The sequence below is a fragment of the Dermatophagoides pteronyssinus genome, unplaced genomic scaffold (genome assembly GCF_027571235.1).
Source record: "Dermatophagoides pteronyssinus isolate colony J.1.1.1.1 unplaced genomic scaffold, Derpt_VIB-CSIC_2022.12 sq0014, whole genome shotgun sequence".
Taxonomy (NCBI): domain Eukaryota; kingdom Metazoa; phylum Arthropoda; class Arachnida; order Sarcoptiformes; family Pyroglyphidae; genus Dermatophagoides; species Dermatophagoides pteronyssinus.
This window is the reverse complement of record NW_027461538.1, coordinates 1,101,384-1,120,764: the sequence shown is the minus strand read 5'-3', so window position 1 is coordinate 1,120,764 and position 19,381 is coordinate 1,101,384. Positions and strand designations below refer to the sequence as shown.

General features: G+C 27.2%; 3 protein-coding genes across 3 annotated transcripts; 1 reads left to right on the top strand and 2 right to left on the bottom strand.

Annotated features, from left to right (window-relative positions):
- Positions 1–5,522: 5,522 nt before the first annotated feature.
- LOC142645556 (uncharacterized) lies at positions 5,523–13,900 on the bottom strand. Its single transcript, XM_075822049.1, has 2 exons — positions 10,837–13,900; positions 5,523–6,886 (listed from the first exon to the last, which is right to left on the bottom strand). Exon 2 carries the CDS (start codon positions 6,798–6,800, stop codon positions 6,252–6,254), a length of 549 nt encoding a protein of 182 aa, XP_075678164.1. The 5' UTR covers positions 6,801–6,886; positions 10,837–13,900; the 3' UTR covers positions 5,523–6,251.
- LOC142645555 (uncharacterized) lies at positions 9,158–10,843 on the bottom strand. The gene has a single exon (XM_075822048.1). The coding sequence runs from the start codon at positions 10,532–10,534 to the stop codon at positions 9,878–9,880; it is 657 nt and encodes a 218-aa protein (XP_075678163.1). The 5' UTR covers positions 10,535–10,843; the 3' UTR covers positions 9,158–9,877.
- Positions 13,901–15,397: 1,497 nt separating the features above from the next.
- Positions 15,398–19,340, top strand: LOC142645554 (uncharacterized). Its single transcript, XM_075822047.1, has 3 exons — positions 15,398–16,344; positions 16,556–17,408; positions 19,220–19,340. Exons 1-3 carry the CDS (start codon positions 16,336–16,338, stop codon positions 19,231–19,233), a joined length of 876 nt encoding a protein of 291 aa, XP_075678162.1. The 5' UTR covers positions 15,398–16,335; the 3' UTR covers positions 19,234–19,340.
- The last annotated feature ends 41 nt before the right edge of the window (positions 19,341–19,381 follow it).

Sequence of the window (19,381 nt, the reverse complement as noted above, 5' to 3'; positions counted from 1 at the left end):
TAAAAATGTTCAAATATAATTCTCTTTATTTATAAATGTTTTATTCAAATTGAATTTAAATGTTTTGTTGAAATTCATTTGCGAACAACAATGGATTTATTGATCAAATCAGAAAGTTTTCGAAATGAAATCATTTTTTCTTTAGTTGTTGTCGATAATGATGAATCAAAAGAGTTGGTTTTAGAAATTTTAGTTTTAATTGTTGTCATCAAATGTCGTTGGCGTAAATCAATTATGAATGAAATTTCAGCAACATACAATAGGAATACAAGGAAAAATTCATAAATATAATTTGAATTCTTAAATAACTCACAAATAACACCAACTAAAGTGAATGAATATAATATTGTGAATATTATTGATGAACAATAGTGTTCAAAGATTGCACCAAACAATCCGATCAATGTTATTGATATACTTATTGTATTGAAAATTATTAACACAATAAATGCCGTTGTTTTGGTGGCAATTATATCCAAATAGATTTCTAATTCGTTAATAAATGAATCAATAGTTGCAAATGCAATATAAGTTGATATCAGTTTCACCATTAACAATGTTGAAATCAATACAATGATTGTCCATTTTTTCCATTTCAATTCAAACAAAAAGGTGTCCATTTTTCGATTTCAAATCACGACAGAATTTTTTTTCATTTGATTTTATAATCGACAAAGAAAAATTCAAGAATTTTTTTCATTTATTAAATTATCAATTTTTTTGATTTTGTTTTGAAAATTAAATGTTCAAGGAGTAGAAGCAGCGCCAGTAGCAATACCAAAACTGGATGCACCTGAAGTTCCTTTAGAAGATGATGGTTTTCTTGTAGACATATTTGAACTTGCACCTGAATATGTGTTTGAAATTCCTTTAGAAGATGATGGATTTCTTGTAGTCATATTTGAACTTGCACCTGAATATGTATTGGAAATTGCTTTTGCAGATGATTGTTTTCGCGCTGATGATGACGAAGATTGTGATTTACTTGTTAATTTGGATCGATCTTTAAACAAATCAATGACGAAATAAATTTCTGCAGCTGCTAATACTGCAATAACAATAAATTCATACCAATATTTTGAATCATTTGATAAATCGATAATCATTTTGATAGCAGGATATACGAATAGTACACAAAATGTTGTTGAAAGACAAAAACTTTCTTTAATCGCACCGCATATTCCTATCAATGATACTATAACATAGACGACGTTCGGTAAAACCACTGAAACAATTGCATGAAATTTTGTCAATTTTTCCCATGGCTTTTTATCTTGATTGATTTTATCAATATTAGAATCAAAATCAGCTACAAAAACACAAATGGCAATAGCTTTCACTATTAACAATAACGAACATAAACCAATGATTGTCCATTTTCGACATGAAAATCCCGCTGTTTGAGTCATTTCTTTTGAGATGAAAGTTTTCGTTGACTACTTTATTTCTTTAACTCAAATTTATAAACACATTAGCAATTTATTTTTATATAGAAATTTTTTTCCTTCCATTCCACAATGATTTTTGATCAATTTTGAATCAAACAATCAAATTCTAGAACAAAATTATTGAAAGAAATTGTTTTTTTTTATTTGGTTAATTTTAAAATGAAAATAGAAACAAACATCCGATGAGAATTGAGAATGAGTTGTTTTTGATGTTGATACTGTTGATGCTCATGTTGGCACTGTTGTTGTTGATTTAGAACCATAAAGTTCGAATACGAATAGAATATCAGAAAAAATCAATGTGGCCATTACGATTATTTCATAAGCAAATTTGACATTATTAAACAAATTGATAATCATTCGGATCAAAATGTATGAAAATATTATACAAAATGTAATGGAAAGATAAAAATTTTCTTTGATTGCACCAAACAAACCAATCAATATTGTTGCAATGGTTATTATTTCATAAACAACCAATGCAATTATTGTTTTATCATCATTTTTTGGTACAATTTCATTTTTATGCGAAAAAATAGTAATTAGTTCAATAATCTTGGCCACAATCAAGAATGAACACAATACAATGATTGTCCATTTTCGACATGAAAATCCAAAAAATTGTGCCATATTTTAGGTGAATGGAAATTTTATTTTTGTTGACTTATATGCAATTTTTTTAAATTGAAAGTCAAATTTGAAAATTTGTTTGATTCAACAATAATTTTTGTTGTTGATAATTTAGAAAGCAATTATAGAGCAAAAATATTGATATTGATATGATAATAATAATAAATTGTTGATTGTAATTAAAAAATATCATTTTATTCATTAAAATCATCAATCAATTGTTCATTTCTTCGACCTTTTGGATGATCCTGAACTATATTGGGAATTAGCTTTTGATGATTTGCCACTGGAGGAACTGGATCCTGATCCATATTGATTTCCATAAAGTTCAAATACGAAAAAACTATCCAACAAAATTATAATGGCCATAATAACAATGCCAACAATGTGTTTTTTATCTTGCGCCATGGCAACAATGCCATAGACTAAAGCAATTGTAAATAATACACAAAATGCCAATGAAAGATAAAAATTTTCTTTATATGCACCATAAAAACCCATCAACAATATTAAAAATGTTATTATTTCAAGAACGACCATTACCATAGGTGAAAGACTTTCCGATTCAGGTTCATGTTCAGGTTTTTTACTCCCTTTAACAAAAATAATAAAACAAATTTCGATAATTTTAAATACAAGAAAAAATGAACACAATACGATTATTGACCATCTTCGACATTCATATCCAAAAAAACCGGCCATAGTTGTTCTTTGATTTTGAATTTACGAAGCTCAAACTTTTTTGATTTTGATTTTTTGATTTGATATTTTTTTCATGTAGATTTATATGGAATTTTTTTTTGTTGGCTGTATGTGGGTAAATTGAAAATTTTAATCAAATTAAATTTGGGGAATTTTTTTTCCATTCGACAATGAATGGTTTTTTGTTGTTGTTGTTGATAATTTTAGAACAAAATTACTGAAACGAATTCAATTGTAAACAAATTTATTGTAATTCAAGAATTTATTGGTTTCAATTAATATATCATCAACTTTTAAATTGATAATATTTCTCAACATTTCATTTTTGTTCTCATTCCTTTAGTTTTTTTTTGACAGATAAATCGAGTAATAGATAATTCTTGTTCATTATTTTTCAACAAAAAATCAAAATTCATTTGTTACTTCTAACAGTAGCAGCTGTACTGGTAACACTAGAATTTTTCGATGATTTTTTGGTTGATGAACTTTTATCATTGTTATTACTACTGGCATTACTACTTTTATCATTAAATTTATTAATTATAAAATTAGTTTTATCATATTTACCACTACTACGAAGAGTTTTTGCAATTGATTTTGATGATGATTGGTTGCGATAAAGATCATATACGAATGAAATATCTATTAAAAATAATAAACATTTCATTATCATTATGATTAGTCGTTGCCAACCTTGCTGTAAATAAATAATATCTCTGATTAAAAGTGCAAAAAATAGTATACAAAATGTTAATGAAAGCCATAGATGTTCTTTAATTGATCCAATCAATCCTATCGATAATATAACAATTGTTATTGAATCAATAATTATTCTTTCCACAATTTCTTTCTTGGTTTTGTTAAATAAATCAACATCAATAGAAATTCTAACCACTTTTGATCCAAGCAAAAATGAACAAAAAACAATTATTGCCCATCTTCGATAATCATATCCATATAAATATGCCATAATTTTCTTCTTTTTGAATGACTTTTTTTTTGGACGTAACTGATATTGAAAATGGGCATTATATTTATAATTTCATTGGATTTATATAGTTCGCAATAGTAGTTGTAACTGAATAAATGTTGATTCAAATTCAATTTAATTATGATTTGCTTTCACAATTCAACCAAACAATCATTATCATCGTTATTGAATTAATTTGAAAAGAAAAAGTTTTTTTCATTGAACAAAGTTGCTTGAAAAATATATTAAAATTGAAGAATTTATTTTTTGAATAAATAAAGCATCTATTTTAAAAATGAAAATGCAAATATTTCTAAACATTAGACGATTGGATGCTTGAATGAAATTTGTCCTCTTTCCTTTAGTTTGCTATGTTATGAATCGAGTGCTCTATGTACGATTTGTTTGTGATGTCGGTGTTGATGTTGATGTCTCGGGGTCTACAATAACATTCTTCACTCTTGATATACGACAAAGATCAACAACAAAAAAAATATCTATCAATGTTAGAATGACAAGTGTTATCAATACATAAAGCTCGAGTGGTTCCTTATCAAAAAAACTTTTGACCAAAGAGCTTATCAATAGTAAACAAAATATTAATGATAGCCATATATTTTCCATGCATGCTCCCAACAATCCGAACAATACCGCGAGAAAACCTAATACCATAGCAATAACTTTTGGAATCAAATCAGGATCATCTTTGTCTTTTCCATTTACAAATTGGATGCAAGCTGGAATATCTAGCGCAAGTAACATAACCAAGAAACATAAACATATTATAATTATTACCCATTTTTGACATACAATTCCGACAAAACGAGCCATATTTTCTTTTGAAATGAAAAACACATATATTTCATTCAATTTATATGGTTTGCAAACAGCAATGTTCGAATATTGAATTGAATTGTTGCTTAAGAAATTTGATTAAGAAATTGTTTTTTCTTTTGTTGTAACAATTTATTTCTTAATAATTTTGAATCAAGCAATTTCAGAAGAAAATTAAATTTATGCTTCAAAGCAAGGGAAATATTATGATTGAATTTAATAATAATTATTAATTTGGAAACAAACAAACATCTTATAAGATGGTATTAGATAGATGAAAATTGATGTTTGGTTTATTAATTGAAAAATATTATTTTCTACTTTTTTTTGATGATGATGAACTGAAATTTGATTGGTTATAATAGAGATCATAAACGAATGAAATATCTATTAAAAATAATGAACATTTGATTATCATTCCGACTATAAAATACCAATGGTTATATGCATGTAAAAAATCTTTGATTAAAAGTGCAACATATAGTATACAAAATGCTAATGAAAGCCATAAATGTTCTTTAATTGATCCAATCAATCCTATCAATGCTATTGCCAATGTTATAATATCAATTATAAAATTTGTCAACACATTACTTCCTTGTTTATTAAGGTTTAAGTGTAATAATTCAACACCAATAGAGATTTTATGCAACGTTGATCCAACCATATATGAACAAAGAATAATTATTAACCATCTTCGATAATCATATCCAAATAAAAGGGCCATAATTTTCTTTTCTTTTTTGAATGTCTTTTTTCCGGACGTAACTGATTTATAAATTTAAAATAAACATCAGATTTATAATTTCATCCAATTTATATGGTTCGAAGCGAATATTTTTTTATTCAAATTCAATTTAATAATGATTTGTTTTCAGAATTCAATCAAACAATCATCATCATCATTGTTAAAATAATTAGAGAATTTTAAAGCATTTCAATCAAATTTTAATAATAAAATGAAACAAATTTCAAAAAATTGTAATTTAATTAGATGTAGAAACACCTGTAAAACCAGAATAACTATTTTTAGACTTTTGTGATGATTTTCTCGATAATGAACCTTTTTTACTACTAATAGTTGTTGTTTTTCTCGATATTGATGATGATGATGATGATTGCTGATTAGAGAAAATATCATATACGAATGAAATATCTATCAATAATAATACACCAAATCCGGCTATTAAAGGCCAATGATCACTATGATGAATCAAATTTTTGATAATAAGATATGCAAGCAATACACAAAATGATAATGAAAGGAAGAAATTTTCTTTAATTGCTCCGATTAATCCCAACAATAATATGCCACAACCCAAAAGTTGAAGAAAACAATCTTTAACAATATCGATTGTTTTTTTTTCTTTTTCCTTGTCACCAATATGTATTATAAAACTGATGCATATCATAAGTTTTAATATAAACAAAAATGAAATCAATACGATTATGAACCATCGTCGAATTTCATAAAAAGGTAACGCCATATTTGTTTGAATTTTTTTGGTGATTGCAAAAAATTTCATCCTATTTATATGTAATATTTCTCAACAGAAGTTCGACCAATTTGTTTGTTTGAAATAATTCGAGAATTTTAAAGAAAAAAATTGAATGTAGAAAAAAATTTTATTTATGAAATTGAAGCAAAATCAAAAACAAAAGAAAATTTAAACTGGAGCCGAACAAGAAGAAGTTGATGCACCAGAATAAATATCTTTTGAATTTTTGGTTGATGTTTTTTTGGAGAATTTACTATTTTTAACACTATCTTTACCACTAATAGTTGTTCGAATCGATATTTTTGTTGATGATGATGATGAATAATAATGACGGAATAGATCGATTACAAATGAAATATCTATCAATAATAGAAATGTCAATATGGCTGATAATAAATATAAAGATTTAGCATGTTCAATAATATCATTTACTGCAGCATATAAAAATAATACACAAAATGTCAATGAAAACCATAAATGTTCTTTGATTGCTCCATATAATCCTACCAATATTATAGCACATTTTATTAATTGTATAATAAGCCATTTGAAATTAAATTCTTTGCTATTTTTATCAGGTTCTTTGATATCTTCGTCATCAGTAGTTGCAGTACCTTCAATTAAAGAAATGATTGCGAAAATTCTTGCTACAATCAAAAATAAACACATTACGATTATTGTCCATTTTCGGCATTCGAATCCATAAAAATATGTCATATTTCCTTTATTTTAATAACTTTTTTTAGTGGTTTGTTTGAACTAATTTCTATTTTCAATCGCATTTATATGATAGTTTTTTCACCCTGAATGAAAGTAGAAATGAAATTTAATTTTTATTTTATAATTCGATTCAAATGTTTTTTGTTGTTCAAATAATTAGAGAGTTTTAAAGGAAAAAAGATTTAAATCAAAATAAACAAAATAAAATTTAATCTTGAGCTGAACTAGGAGCAGATGATGCACCAGAATTTTTGGTTGATGTTTTTTTGGAAAATTTATCATTTTTAACACTATTTTTAACACTATCTTTACCACTATCTTTACCACTAATAGTTGTTCGAATCGATATTTTTGTTGATGATGATGATGAATAATAATGACGAAATAGATCGATTACAAATGAAATATCTATCAATAATAGAAATGTCAATATAATTGATAATAAATATAATAATTTAGAATTATCAATAATTTCTCTTATTCCAGTATATAAAAAGAATAAACAAAATGTCAATGAAAACCATAAATGTTCTTTGATTGCTCCATATAATCCAACCAATGATACAGCACATTTTATTAATTGAATGCCATACCATTGAATATTAAATCTTCCATTTGCTTTGTCATCTTTAGCATCTGACGTAACACTTAATATCGTAATGATTCCAAGAACTCTTGATACAATAAAATATATACACATTACGATTACTGTCCATTTTCGGCATTCAAATCCATAAAAATACGCCATAATTTCTATATTTTAATAACTTCTTTTTTAACTGGACGATTTTTATTTGAACTAATTTATATTTTTAATCGCATTTATATGGTAGTTTGAATTAATTCTGAATGAAAGTTCAAATGAAATTTAATTTTTATTTTATAATTCAATTCAATTAGGATTTGTTTTTCACAATTCGATCACCAAAAAAAATTAGATTGTGTGGTATATTTATTTCATCTATTCAATTCATTATTATTTTGCTGAAGATTTTTTTGATGATTTACTTTTACCGGATTGATCATCAGTATTTTTACCAGAATTTTTACTACTTTTACCGGATTGATCATCAGTATTTTTACCAGAATTTTTACTACTTTTACCGGATTGATCATCAGTATTTTTACCAGAATTTTTACTACTTTTACCGGATTGATCATCACTATTTTTACCAGAATTTTTACTACTTTTACCGGATTGGTCATCACTATTTTTACCAGAATGTTTAATAATAACAGGTATGAGATAATTTGGCGTGGATGATTTATTATTACCACCCCAAAGATCAATTACAAATGAAATATCTATCAATGCAAATATGCTCATTACTGCCATCAAAGGATAATTAATAGGATCTTGATTACGAGGCATAATAAATCGTTTAACAATAAGGACAATAAATAATAAACAAAATGCTAATGAATACCATAAATGTTCTATGATTGCACCGATTAATCCGGAAAACAATATGGCACAAACAATAACACCAATACCAAGTTCTTTGATAATAACCGAAGTTTCTTGTTTTTTGTGACCGAAATAAAATATCGAACTAATGATAATCATAAGTTGAAATGCAAATAGAAAAAAAATAAATATCATTACTATCCATCTGCGACAACTATAAAATGGTAACACCATATTTTTTGGTTTCAAAATGTTCGTAATGCAACAAAAATATACAATAATTTTTTCATCCAATTTATATATTATTTTCAATTCAATTAATTTTTGTTGTTTCTTTCACAAACAAAAAGATTTCAATCAATTTTAATCATGAAACAAAATTAAAAATAAAGTCGTAGTAGCAACAACAGCAAAATATCTTTATAATATTCATTTTCTTGATCCGGAAATACTATTACTAACAGTGATTGATCTTGCTGCTGATTGTTTACCATAAAGATCATAACCATAAAGATCATAAACAAATGAAATATCAATCAATAATAATACACCAAGTCCGGCTATTATAGACCAATGATCATTATATTTAATAGAATCTTCGATAATAAGAAATATAAATAATAAACAAAATGATAATGAAAGGAAGAAATTTTCTTTCAATGCTCCAATCGATCCCAACAATAATATGCCACAACCCAAAAGATCAGGGAAATTTTCTTCAAAAATTTCAAATGTTTCTTTTTTTTCTTGGACAATATGCACAATAGAACCTATAGTTAATATTAGTTTCAATATGAACAAAAATGTTATCAATACGATTACTATCCATCGTCGATATTCATAAAAAGGTAACACCATATTTTGTTTTAAAATGTTCGTAATGTAACAAAGATATAGAATTATTTTTTTTATATGTGGTATTTTTGAAATAAAAGTTCAAATTGAATTATCAAATTGCTAATTTTTGTAGTTTATTTGACAAAAAAATAAACAGTGAAATATCTTTATAACATTCAAGATTTTCTTGTTCTATTACTAACATTGATTGATCTTGCTGCTGATTGTTTGCCATAAAGATCATAAACGAATGAAATATCTATCAATAATAATACACCAAGTCCGGCTATTAAATGCCAATGATTATTATGTTCAATAGAATCTTTGATTACAAGATATACAAGTAATAAACAAAATGATAATGAAAGGAAGAAATTTTCTTTGATTGCTCCAACTAGTCCCAATAATAATATGCCACAACCCAAAAGTTCAAAAAAGATTTTTTTAACAATTTCAAATGTTTCTTGTTTTTCTTTACCAATATCCGTAAGAGAATCAATAGTTATTATAAGTTTTAATATAAACAAAAATGAAATCAATACGATTATTATCCATCGTCGATAATCATAAAAAGGTAACACCATATTATATTGATTTTTATTGATAATAGTGAGTAGTGCCAAATATTCATTTTCTTTAATGGTGTTTATATGTGGTATTATCCAAAAAAGTTCGATAATTTGTTGAAATAATTCGAGAATTTTAAAGAAAAATCCAACAAAATTCAATACTATCATAATCAATATTAATTTTAGAAAGATCAAAACGAAAGAAGATAATTTTAAAGAGTTTAATCAGTATGAAACCAAAACAAAACAAAAATCAAAATTTATTGGTTACTTCTAACAGTAGCAGCTGCACTGGTAACACCAGAATAATTATCTTTTTCTTTGCTAGATTTTTTTGATGATTTTTTGGTTGATGAACTATTATCATTGTTATTACTACTGGCCACAGTAATTTTATTATCAAGTTTACCCATAATGAAATTAATTTTATCATAATTACCACTACTACGTATAGTTTTTGCAATCGATTTCGATGATGATGATTGTTGATTACGATAAAGATCATATACAAATAAAATATCAATAATCATCAATAATAGAATCAAAATAAATTCCCACCAATGTGCTGGATCATTAATAAAATCAATAATACTTCTGATTACTGATAATAAAAATAATAAACAAAATGCTAATGAAAGATAAAAATGTTCACGAATAGCACCAATCAATCCTATTAGGATAAATAAAATTGTCACTATATCCGGTATGATTACAGTTAGAATTGTTTCTTTTTTCAATTTATTTTCATATTCTTTCGACATATATTTTATTTGTTCTTGTTTTGCTTTTTGACGAATATATTTAGTAAAACTCATTAATATCAAACTGGTCACAATAATTTTTGCTATCAATACAAATGAACATAATATTATGACTGTCCATTTTTTGAATAAAAACCCCGAATTAGTTGTTGACATTTTTAAATCAATCAATCTTTTGCTGAACAAAATCTTATAGGATTTATATAAAAATTACAGAAGAAAATTGATTGAATAATTTTTTATTGATTAATTGAAATGAATTTCATAATGTTTTTTAATACGTGATAGTTCCAGAACAAACATTATTGTTATAATCATAATCATAAAATCAACAACAACAATACACCAATATAATGGTTGATGTAAAGCTTTCAAAAGATAATATAATAATGTAAATATATTTAGAAAACAAAATGTTAATGTAAAACAATAATGTTCAAATAATGCGCCAAACAAACCGATTGTTGTGAAAAATATCCATATTAAGCCAATAATGATTGTGATTGTGATGAAAAATGTTCTGGCTTCATCCATTGATATTTCTTCACTTTTTTGTTGATGAATTTCATTGGCGAAATCATCCGCAAACAAACATAATGTTATTATAATTATGAATTTTGCTAATATTGATATCAATGATAATGCTAATATTGACCATTTTTTACAATAAAATTGTCGAATATCAACAATAGATGTTGTCGATGTCGATGTTGTTGTTGATAATGATGTTGATGTTATCACTGGAATCGTTGTTGTTAATTGACGTTGATCCAGTTCGCTATACGATGAATATTTTTCAAATGTTAATCGAAAAATTTCTGTTTATTTGTTTATTGGATGATGCTTTTGATTTAGGTGATTTTTTCTTTTTCCCTTTCGAAACTAAAAAATCAAATTTTTTTTAAATAACCAAAACAAAAACTCAAAAAAATCTTGTTTTTAAATTTTAAATTTTAATTAATTTTGTAGAAAATTTCTAAAATGAAATTATCCAAACAAAAAAAAACTCGAGTTCAACAAACAAATGTCAGATGTCATAATAATAGTATACACTAAGATTAATGGTTAGTTGGTTATGTCAATCAATTTTTTGAAGAAAAAAAAATGTCACAAAGAATGGCATCTTATGGCTACCAATTTTTTAAAAATAAAGTTTGGTCTGTGATGTGTGTGTGGGAAAATATGTTTACCTCCTTCTTCATTTTTCTTTAAAAATAAAATCATGTGTTTAAGAAAAGAAAGAAGAAAATAATAAGTAATAATTTTCGACAGTAGCAATCAGTCATCATAGGAATGCTTTGAAATGATGCTCGAATAACAACAGCAACCAGGATGCTAAGCACAAACACAATTACCTTTCCATTATGATGATGAATGTTATGCAACATGTTTTACGCCATGTTCGAATGGAAAACAATTGAATTTTATTGTTGTTGTTTTTCAGAAATTCGTCTCATCAACGGCAACAACAACAACAATTGTCTTTTTTCATGAAATAAAACAAAGAAAAAAATTCAATCAAATTTAAATTCAAATTTGATTGAATCGAATGAATTGAAAAAAAATTCAATTACAATTTTTCAATTTTCTTTCCAAAATCGAAACAAATCGATTCAGATCAATCAGATTGGAGACATTATCAATGGTTTATGGTCAAACATCATCCATCACCATATCCGATGATCATCATCATATAAATCATCAACGACCAACCAAAATGGCCAACAGAAAAATCATTCATTTTGTTCAGTTGTTTTTTTCGCACGATTTGAGGAATGCAAAAAAGTTTGGCTATCCAAAGATATGAATTCTTCATCATCTTTACTTCAAAAATTCAGATGATAATGGTCATCATCAATGGTTGTTGCTGCTCTGATTTTGAAAAAAAGATGTTTTCAAATGATTATTTTTTTTTGGCTACTGGTTTTCAAGAGAGTGTGTGAGAGCAAAGCTTACAACCTGAACCTGTATAAGCACTTGAACTAAGATGATGATGACGATGTTATTCTCCCACGGGTCCGTTTTTTTCTGTGTCCATTTTTGCTCTCTGTTTTCTCTCTTAATGATAATCATGTTGATGACAAAAAAAAAATTCCAATGTAAATGATGACCACCTGAATAAAAAAAAGTTTGTTTTTTTTTAATTTTTTTCTCTTCTGCTGACACCAAATACTCAATGATAATCAAAAATATGATGATCGAAAGTGAAAATTGAGAATTCTGAAACTTTTAAATAAGTTTTTTCAGAAAAATTTCAAAATTAAATTAATTGATTTTGGCCCAAATCATCATCAATAAATTCAAATTAAATCAGCGAAAAAAAATGATCGAAACAAATTAAGACGAAAAAAATTTGCTAAATTATCTTAACGATTTTTTTTGGCGATAAATTGGAAATGGCTGTGAATTTATCGAACGTTAATGTTGATTAAAATTCATTGAACAAATTTAGATAACAATAATAATTTTGGCCAAAAAACATAAAGCAGAACGAGAACGATTTCTTCAAACTAAAAGCTTAATCATTAATGGATGGATGATGAAAATACAGAAATGATCTGATTATTACCTTGTTTGTATGATAATGATGATGATGGTGGTTAGCAAATTAAACAAGAAAATCAAATAAACTCATGTCATTAACATTAGTTTTTCAAATTTGTCAAATCAAGCCGAAAAAATTAGTCATTTTATGCATACGTAAATTAAAAAAAAACTCAAAAACCAGCCAAGTTGTCGATGATAAAAAAAATGATCATAAACTTTTGGTTGACCTCAATTTCTTCAACAAAAAAATGTTCAAGTTATTCATTCGGTAGTTTAGATCATCTGCAACAGGTGATCATGGTTGAAATTTTTGAATTTTTTTTGAAGGAAATCGGAACCACAAAAGTGAAAAAAAACTTTCGAAAATTTTTCTGGGAAATTTTTCCGTTCAGCAAAAAAAGTTCAAGATCAATGTTTTTTTCACGTTGAGAAAATTTCTCACATTTTCCAATGACAATGAATGTCCGGATGAATTATTCGCACGTATATTTTCTTTTATTTATTACATGTGTAAATTGCTGGCCTTAGGCTATGACTTTGACTAACAGCTATGGTAATAGTCATAATTATAGTCATCAACCTAACCTCACTGAACTATGAATCATAGACATGGTCATCAACCTAACCTCACTGAACTATGAATCATAGCCATAGTCATCAACCTAACCTCACTGAACTATGAATCATAGCCATAGTCATCAACCTAACCTCACTGAACTATGAATCATAGGCATAGTCATCAACCTAACCTCACTGAACTATGAATCATAGTCATAGTCATCAACCTAACCTCACTGAACTATGAATCATAGGCATAGTCATCAACCTAACCTCACTGAACTATGAATCATAGGCATAGTCATCAACCTAACCTAAGTGATTTATACTATGACTATGATGGGGAATTTAAAAAAAGAAGATTCTAAGCTTGTGAAAATCAACCCAAACAAACAAAAATTAAAATATTTTTTTGTTTCTCTGAATGAATTTTCCAGATATTATGATGATAATGATAATGAAAACGACGACGACAACAAACCAAAGAAAAAACATCGTGTGATTTTTTCCCAATTGATTCTCTCATCGACATTCACACACAAATGCATATGGCAAAAAGACCAAAGTGTGTGTGTGTGTGACCATCACCACATCTCATCTGGTTTGATTTCCTTTTTTCCAGAAAAAACAAAAAAAATTCTTCCCATAAGAATAATGATGATGATGAAAAAGTTAGTTAGTTAACCAGCATTGAATAAATAAAGAAAAATCAAAATCAGAAAAAAATCCAAAATAAAGAATGAAATGAAAATGGGAAAAACTCTCACCTTTCTTTACAAATATTCTCACACACCACACACACACAGCTTAAAGATATAAATTCTCAGCCCGTGAAAATTCAAAATTCAAAAAACAAAACAAAAAACCACGCACCATCACCACCACCAAGAGTAAATATTTCATCATCATCACGTCGACAATGATAATGTTTGATCATGATGATGATTCAAACGACCAAACGGTGAGAATTACATTCCATCATTCACCACCAACCAAACATTTCATTTTCGACCACTGAACGATTCGGATCATACATTTTGTTGTTGTTGTTGTTGCATCTTGTTGATTTTTTATTTCGTTGAAAAGTGTATTGTTCAATCGATGTTTTTCGATTTCTTTTTTAATCGATCAATCTTGTGCTTGAAATTTTGGTCTTGTTATAATCATCATCGAAAAAAATTGTTCAATTAATCGATCGCTTTTTTGCAGTAATAATAATCATAATTATCGATCGAACATAAGATGACATCATTATCGTTATTGTTATCATCATCATCATCATCATTTTTATCATTATTAAACATCAATGATTATCATTTGAATGATAACATTTTCGAGGTAAATATTTAAAAAAAATTCCATCAAATAATGATCACTATCGAAACTTAATCGATATCGATAAAACAATCGATTGTTGCATTACATAAAACTATTCTTACACGGGGACGAATCCATTACATAAAAAATGATAACATTTAACATATGTCATTTAACGGTTGACATTTATAGCCGAAAAAATACTGGAAAATTTTATTTAAATTTTTTCAAAACATCTGTCTCGGTATGCCTAGCGATAATGTGTGTGTGATGTAATGAAATTTTAGGTCAATTTTACCTCACCTCATCACACAATTTCAATTTGCGCTATTTTTTAAATCCAAATTTGCAATTCAATTGATGATGATGCGATGACATTTGTGACAAAAATAGCTAGCAGCATTATCATCACAGCAGAAAAAGAAGCATCTCATTTTAGCAGTACAACGCGCGCAATTTTTTCGTTTGTTCTGCTCAATTTTTTCTTTGCTGCACTCATCACACACACATACCAACAATGTTTTTGTCTTGTCTTGCAAGCTTTCTCTCTGTTTATAAATGAACCAGATTGAACCGTTCATAAACAACGTATGCGAGTGAATTGTTTTGGTATTCATGTTGAATGTGAATGAAAAAAACGTTGAAAATGTTTTTGCACATCATCAATATTGATAAACAAAAAAAAATAATAACAGAATTACCAAATGTAAATGTTATGTAAATATTTTCGTTTGTTTGTTGGTGTTTTCCAATTTAAATTTGAAAAAATTAAGTGTTAATGACAACAACATCTCGCGCCAATTATAATCGTCGAAAAAACATGACATGCGGATCATCGAAAAAAACAAAACAACTGTATAAATTTTCAATGCAAAAGAAGAATCTGAATTTAAACATGTTGTGACAGACCGATAGAATATTGTCAAAACAAACAAAAGAAGAGCTTCATGTCAACCAAACGAAATGACTAATTAAATTAATAAATAATGAAAATTATTGTTGGAAATTGATTACCTGAAAACAAAATGACCAAGAAAAACCATCACCACTACAAGATGAATGAATGAATCAAACATTCCAAATGAAAATATATTTTCTAATTTGGATAAATCTTGGAGCTTCATTTTGTCATACGAATCATTATTAGCCCTTTACACACTTGATATTTTTGTAAAAAATCAGATTGAAATATATATATTTTGTATCGAAAACATATATTTTTTACCATTTTTTGAAAAATTGACACAAACCAAACGAATTTACGAAAAAATCTTTGGCCTAAACTTTCACCCTGATGATAATCATCAAAATCAATACACTTATATAACTTTTGAAAGGAACCTCTTAAAATTCTTATTTTTATTTACCTCAATCGATTTTTGGAAAACCTTTTTTATACACAAAGCATAAATATTATTTTGGATCAAGATTTACTGGAATTTTCCAAAAACCCATTTTCAACTACAAATGTCAAATGATAGCCACAACAAAATCATCACTGAGAAAAAAATCATTAAAAAGAGATACTAAACATCATGAAAGTTGTAAGTTTTTATTTTCAAAAATCGTGTGAATGTTGATTTGAATTTTCCTCTTATTGATGATAACAAGACAAGACAAGTTTAATTAAGCACTTAGAATAAATTCAAAAAAATTCAATGTTTTTTATCGATTTCTTTCGCCATGTCGAGTCTATTAAAGAGAAAAACATTAATTAACGAAATTTAATTTAATTTTTACAATTTTTCACTTTAGCAAACGACAACGAATAAACAGTCATCAAATAGTGATAATGCTGGAGGATCATCATCATCATCATTGGATGGTCATCATCATCAACAACAACCATTATCACCATCATCAATGATGACAATGATGGCTGCTATGAATCATATGCCACCTCCATTATCATCATCATCATCGATGGCAACAACAGCAACAACGACAACACAATCATCACATTCCCGAAATGTTTTAGCACAAGCATTAGCTGCACATGCAGCCAGGCAATTATTTGAACAACAACAACAAGAATCTATAGCTAATGATGATAATCATAACAATGAATCTTCAATAGAATCCTCAACAAATTCCCAATTACAATTGATACAATTACAACAATCATTACAGATGCAATTATTACAACAAGCAGCCGTATATAATAAATTATTTGATCAACAACAGCAACAACAATCATCAATGATGAATGACGATGATTTAAGAAGAATTGAAGATAAAATGGATGTCGTGGTTGATCAACAACAACAGAATTCATCATCAACAACAACAAGTGCTATGTTAATTGCTGCAGCCGCAGCTGCTGCTGCGGCTTCTTCTAATCAACAATACTGCCGACAAAATCCAATGGATCTTTCATCACCTCCATTACCCTCATCTTTAACTTCGACGACAATCAATGGTCATCAATTATCACCAACAACAACACAGAAACAAAAATCAAGACAATCAGTCATTAAAAATGGTAGTAACCAACAACAGAATTTAAATCGAAAGTTAGTTAAACAAGAATCCAGTAGTCAGTCAATAAACTCTTTGTACACCCATTCATCATTGTCGCCATCATCAAAAACGTCTCATCGGATTTCCGGTAAGTGAAATTTTTTGAAAACAAAATTATTGTTCATTTCACACTAGGCAATATTGCATGATTCTCACGCTTTATGTTTGGTGGATTATCTTATGATCTAGATTTTAGTTTTAACAAAAGAGAATCTTATCCATAAGATGATCATCATTGTTCAAGGACAAATTGAATTTATTACCAAATCAATTTTCGAAAAAGAATATATATCGAATATCGATTTTGATGATTAAGTTCAGATATTTGATTTGTTTTTCTTTTATTCAATTCGGTCAATAACAATCCGAAAGAATGAAATGTTTTTGTTGAATAATAATAATTATTTTTCATTTTGTTTGTAACCAAGTTTACCACAAAATTATAAGACGGCTCTAATTATCTTTTTGATTGTATGATGTTAGTGTGTATGTTGTATATTGTGATTCTTTGTTTGTTTGTCAATCAATTTTGCTACAATTTGTGTGGTTGTTGTAATTAGTGTCGTTGGGTGTTTGGATCGATCCAAGAAATCGATAAAATGTTATTTCGATTCTCACCCATAACGTTGTGTTTTTCCATTTAAATGTTTTTTTGGGAAATTTTTTCAGTATTTGTTGATTTTTGGGATTTGTTTTGATTCAAACCGTGTGAACAAATCATATTCTCATTGGATACGGATATTCTAATTAAAAATGTCCGGAAATTGTCGCCGCTATCTTTTTCGGCTAATCTGATTTGTTGGGTTAGCCTATTTTCATCATAATCCCTTGATTTAAACTAATAAAATTGTTAAAAATTTCAAATTTTTAAAATCGATTTCGAAATATGTATTTTTTTTTGTTTGGTAACTGGCTGGCAACAGTGATACGGCCAAGGTTATTTTCGGGATATATAAAAAGCGTTTTTTGTTCGGGATAAAAATTACTAAATTCAAATTTTTGTAACCATCATCATCGCCAAAAAAAAATATTGCAATTGACAATTCAAATTCAAATTCAATTTCGGTATATTTTCCGGGTTTTTGTTGTTGTTCACCCAAAGAATTTCATTCAAATTTTGTCTATCATCATCGTTGTTGTCAAAAAAAGGTATGTTGATGTTTATTTGTGACATTCATTGAACACATCCCATAAAACAAAACAAAACAAAATCATTTTTAAAATTTAAAAACCCAAAAAACGACGACAATTGAATGCAAAGCGACCGCCTTTTTCTGTTATACACACACACACTTTGATTCATTTAGATATAAAACATTGTTTTTTTATTTAATAAAATCTAACAAAAGGCGGCCAAATTTTAGTTTGTTTGTAAATTTATATTGTGTAAGTAGTTTTGTTGTTTGGTAGGTGGGCTGTTAGTTTCTCTCTCTCCTGCTATCTCTATTTCTCTTTTGATTTTTTGAAAATATTTTTTTCACATTCAACAATCATCATTCACAATAATATTCACATCACACACATAACATCATCACCCACACACACACTTACCTTATCTAATGTCTATGCGTGTGATATCTATTTGTATTTTGTTGTAATTTTATGTTAGTTAATCAGTATTTCAAACATCATTTACACATCGCACTCATTCAGAAATTTTGATTGTCGATTTTAATTTTTGTTTTGTTTTACGACAAATCTTTTCTTTCTTTCCAATTTTTTACATGATTCAATTTTTTTGAAATGAATATTCTTCTTTTTCTATCTCTCTCTTGCTTTCGAAATAAAATGCCTCATGAAGAGATGTTTTGAGAAGAAATGTTGAGAGAAAAAACCGACCAGTAATTTTTTTTCTCTTTCGCTTTATCTCAGTTTACAATTTTTACCATATATTTTCAGTACATATCGTGTGATGATGCTTGACGGTCGTCGTCGTCGTAGATAATTTATTGGTTGATAACATTGTGGAAAAAATTTATGGGAATTTTTGCCGGTTGTTATTGTTTATTCTAGTTTTTTGTTCTTCGAAATCTTTAAAAATTATTTATTAAAATCAAATTG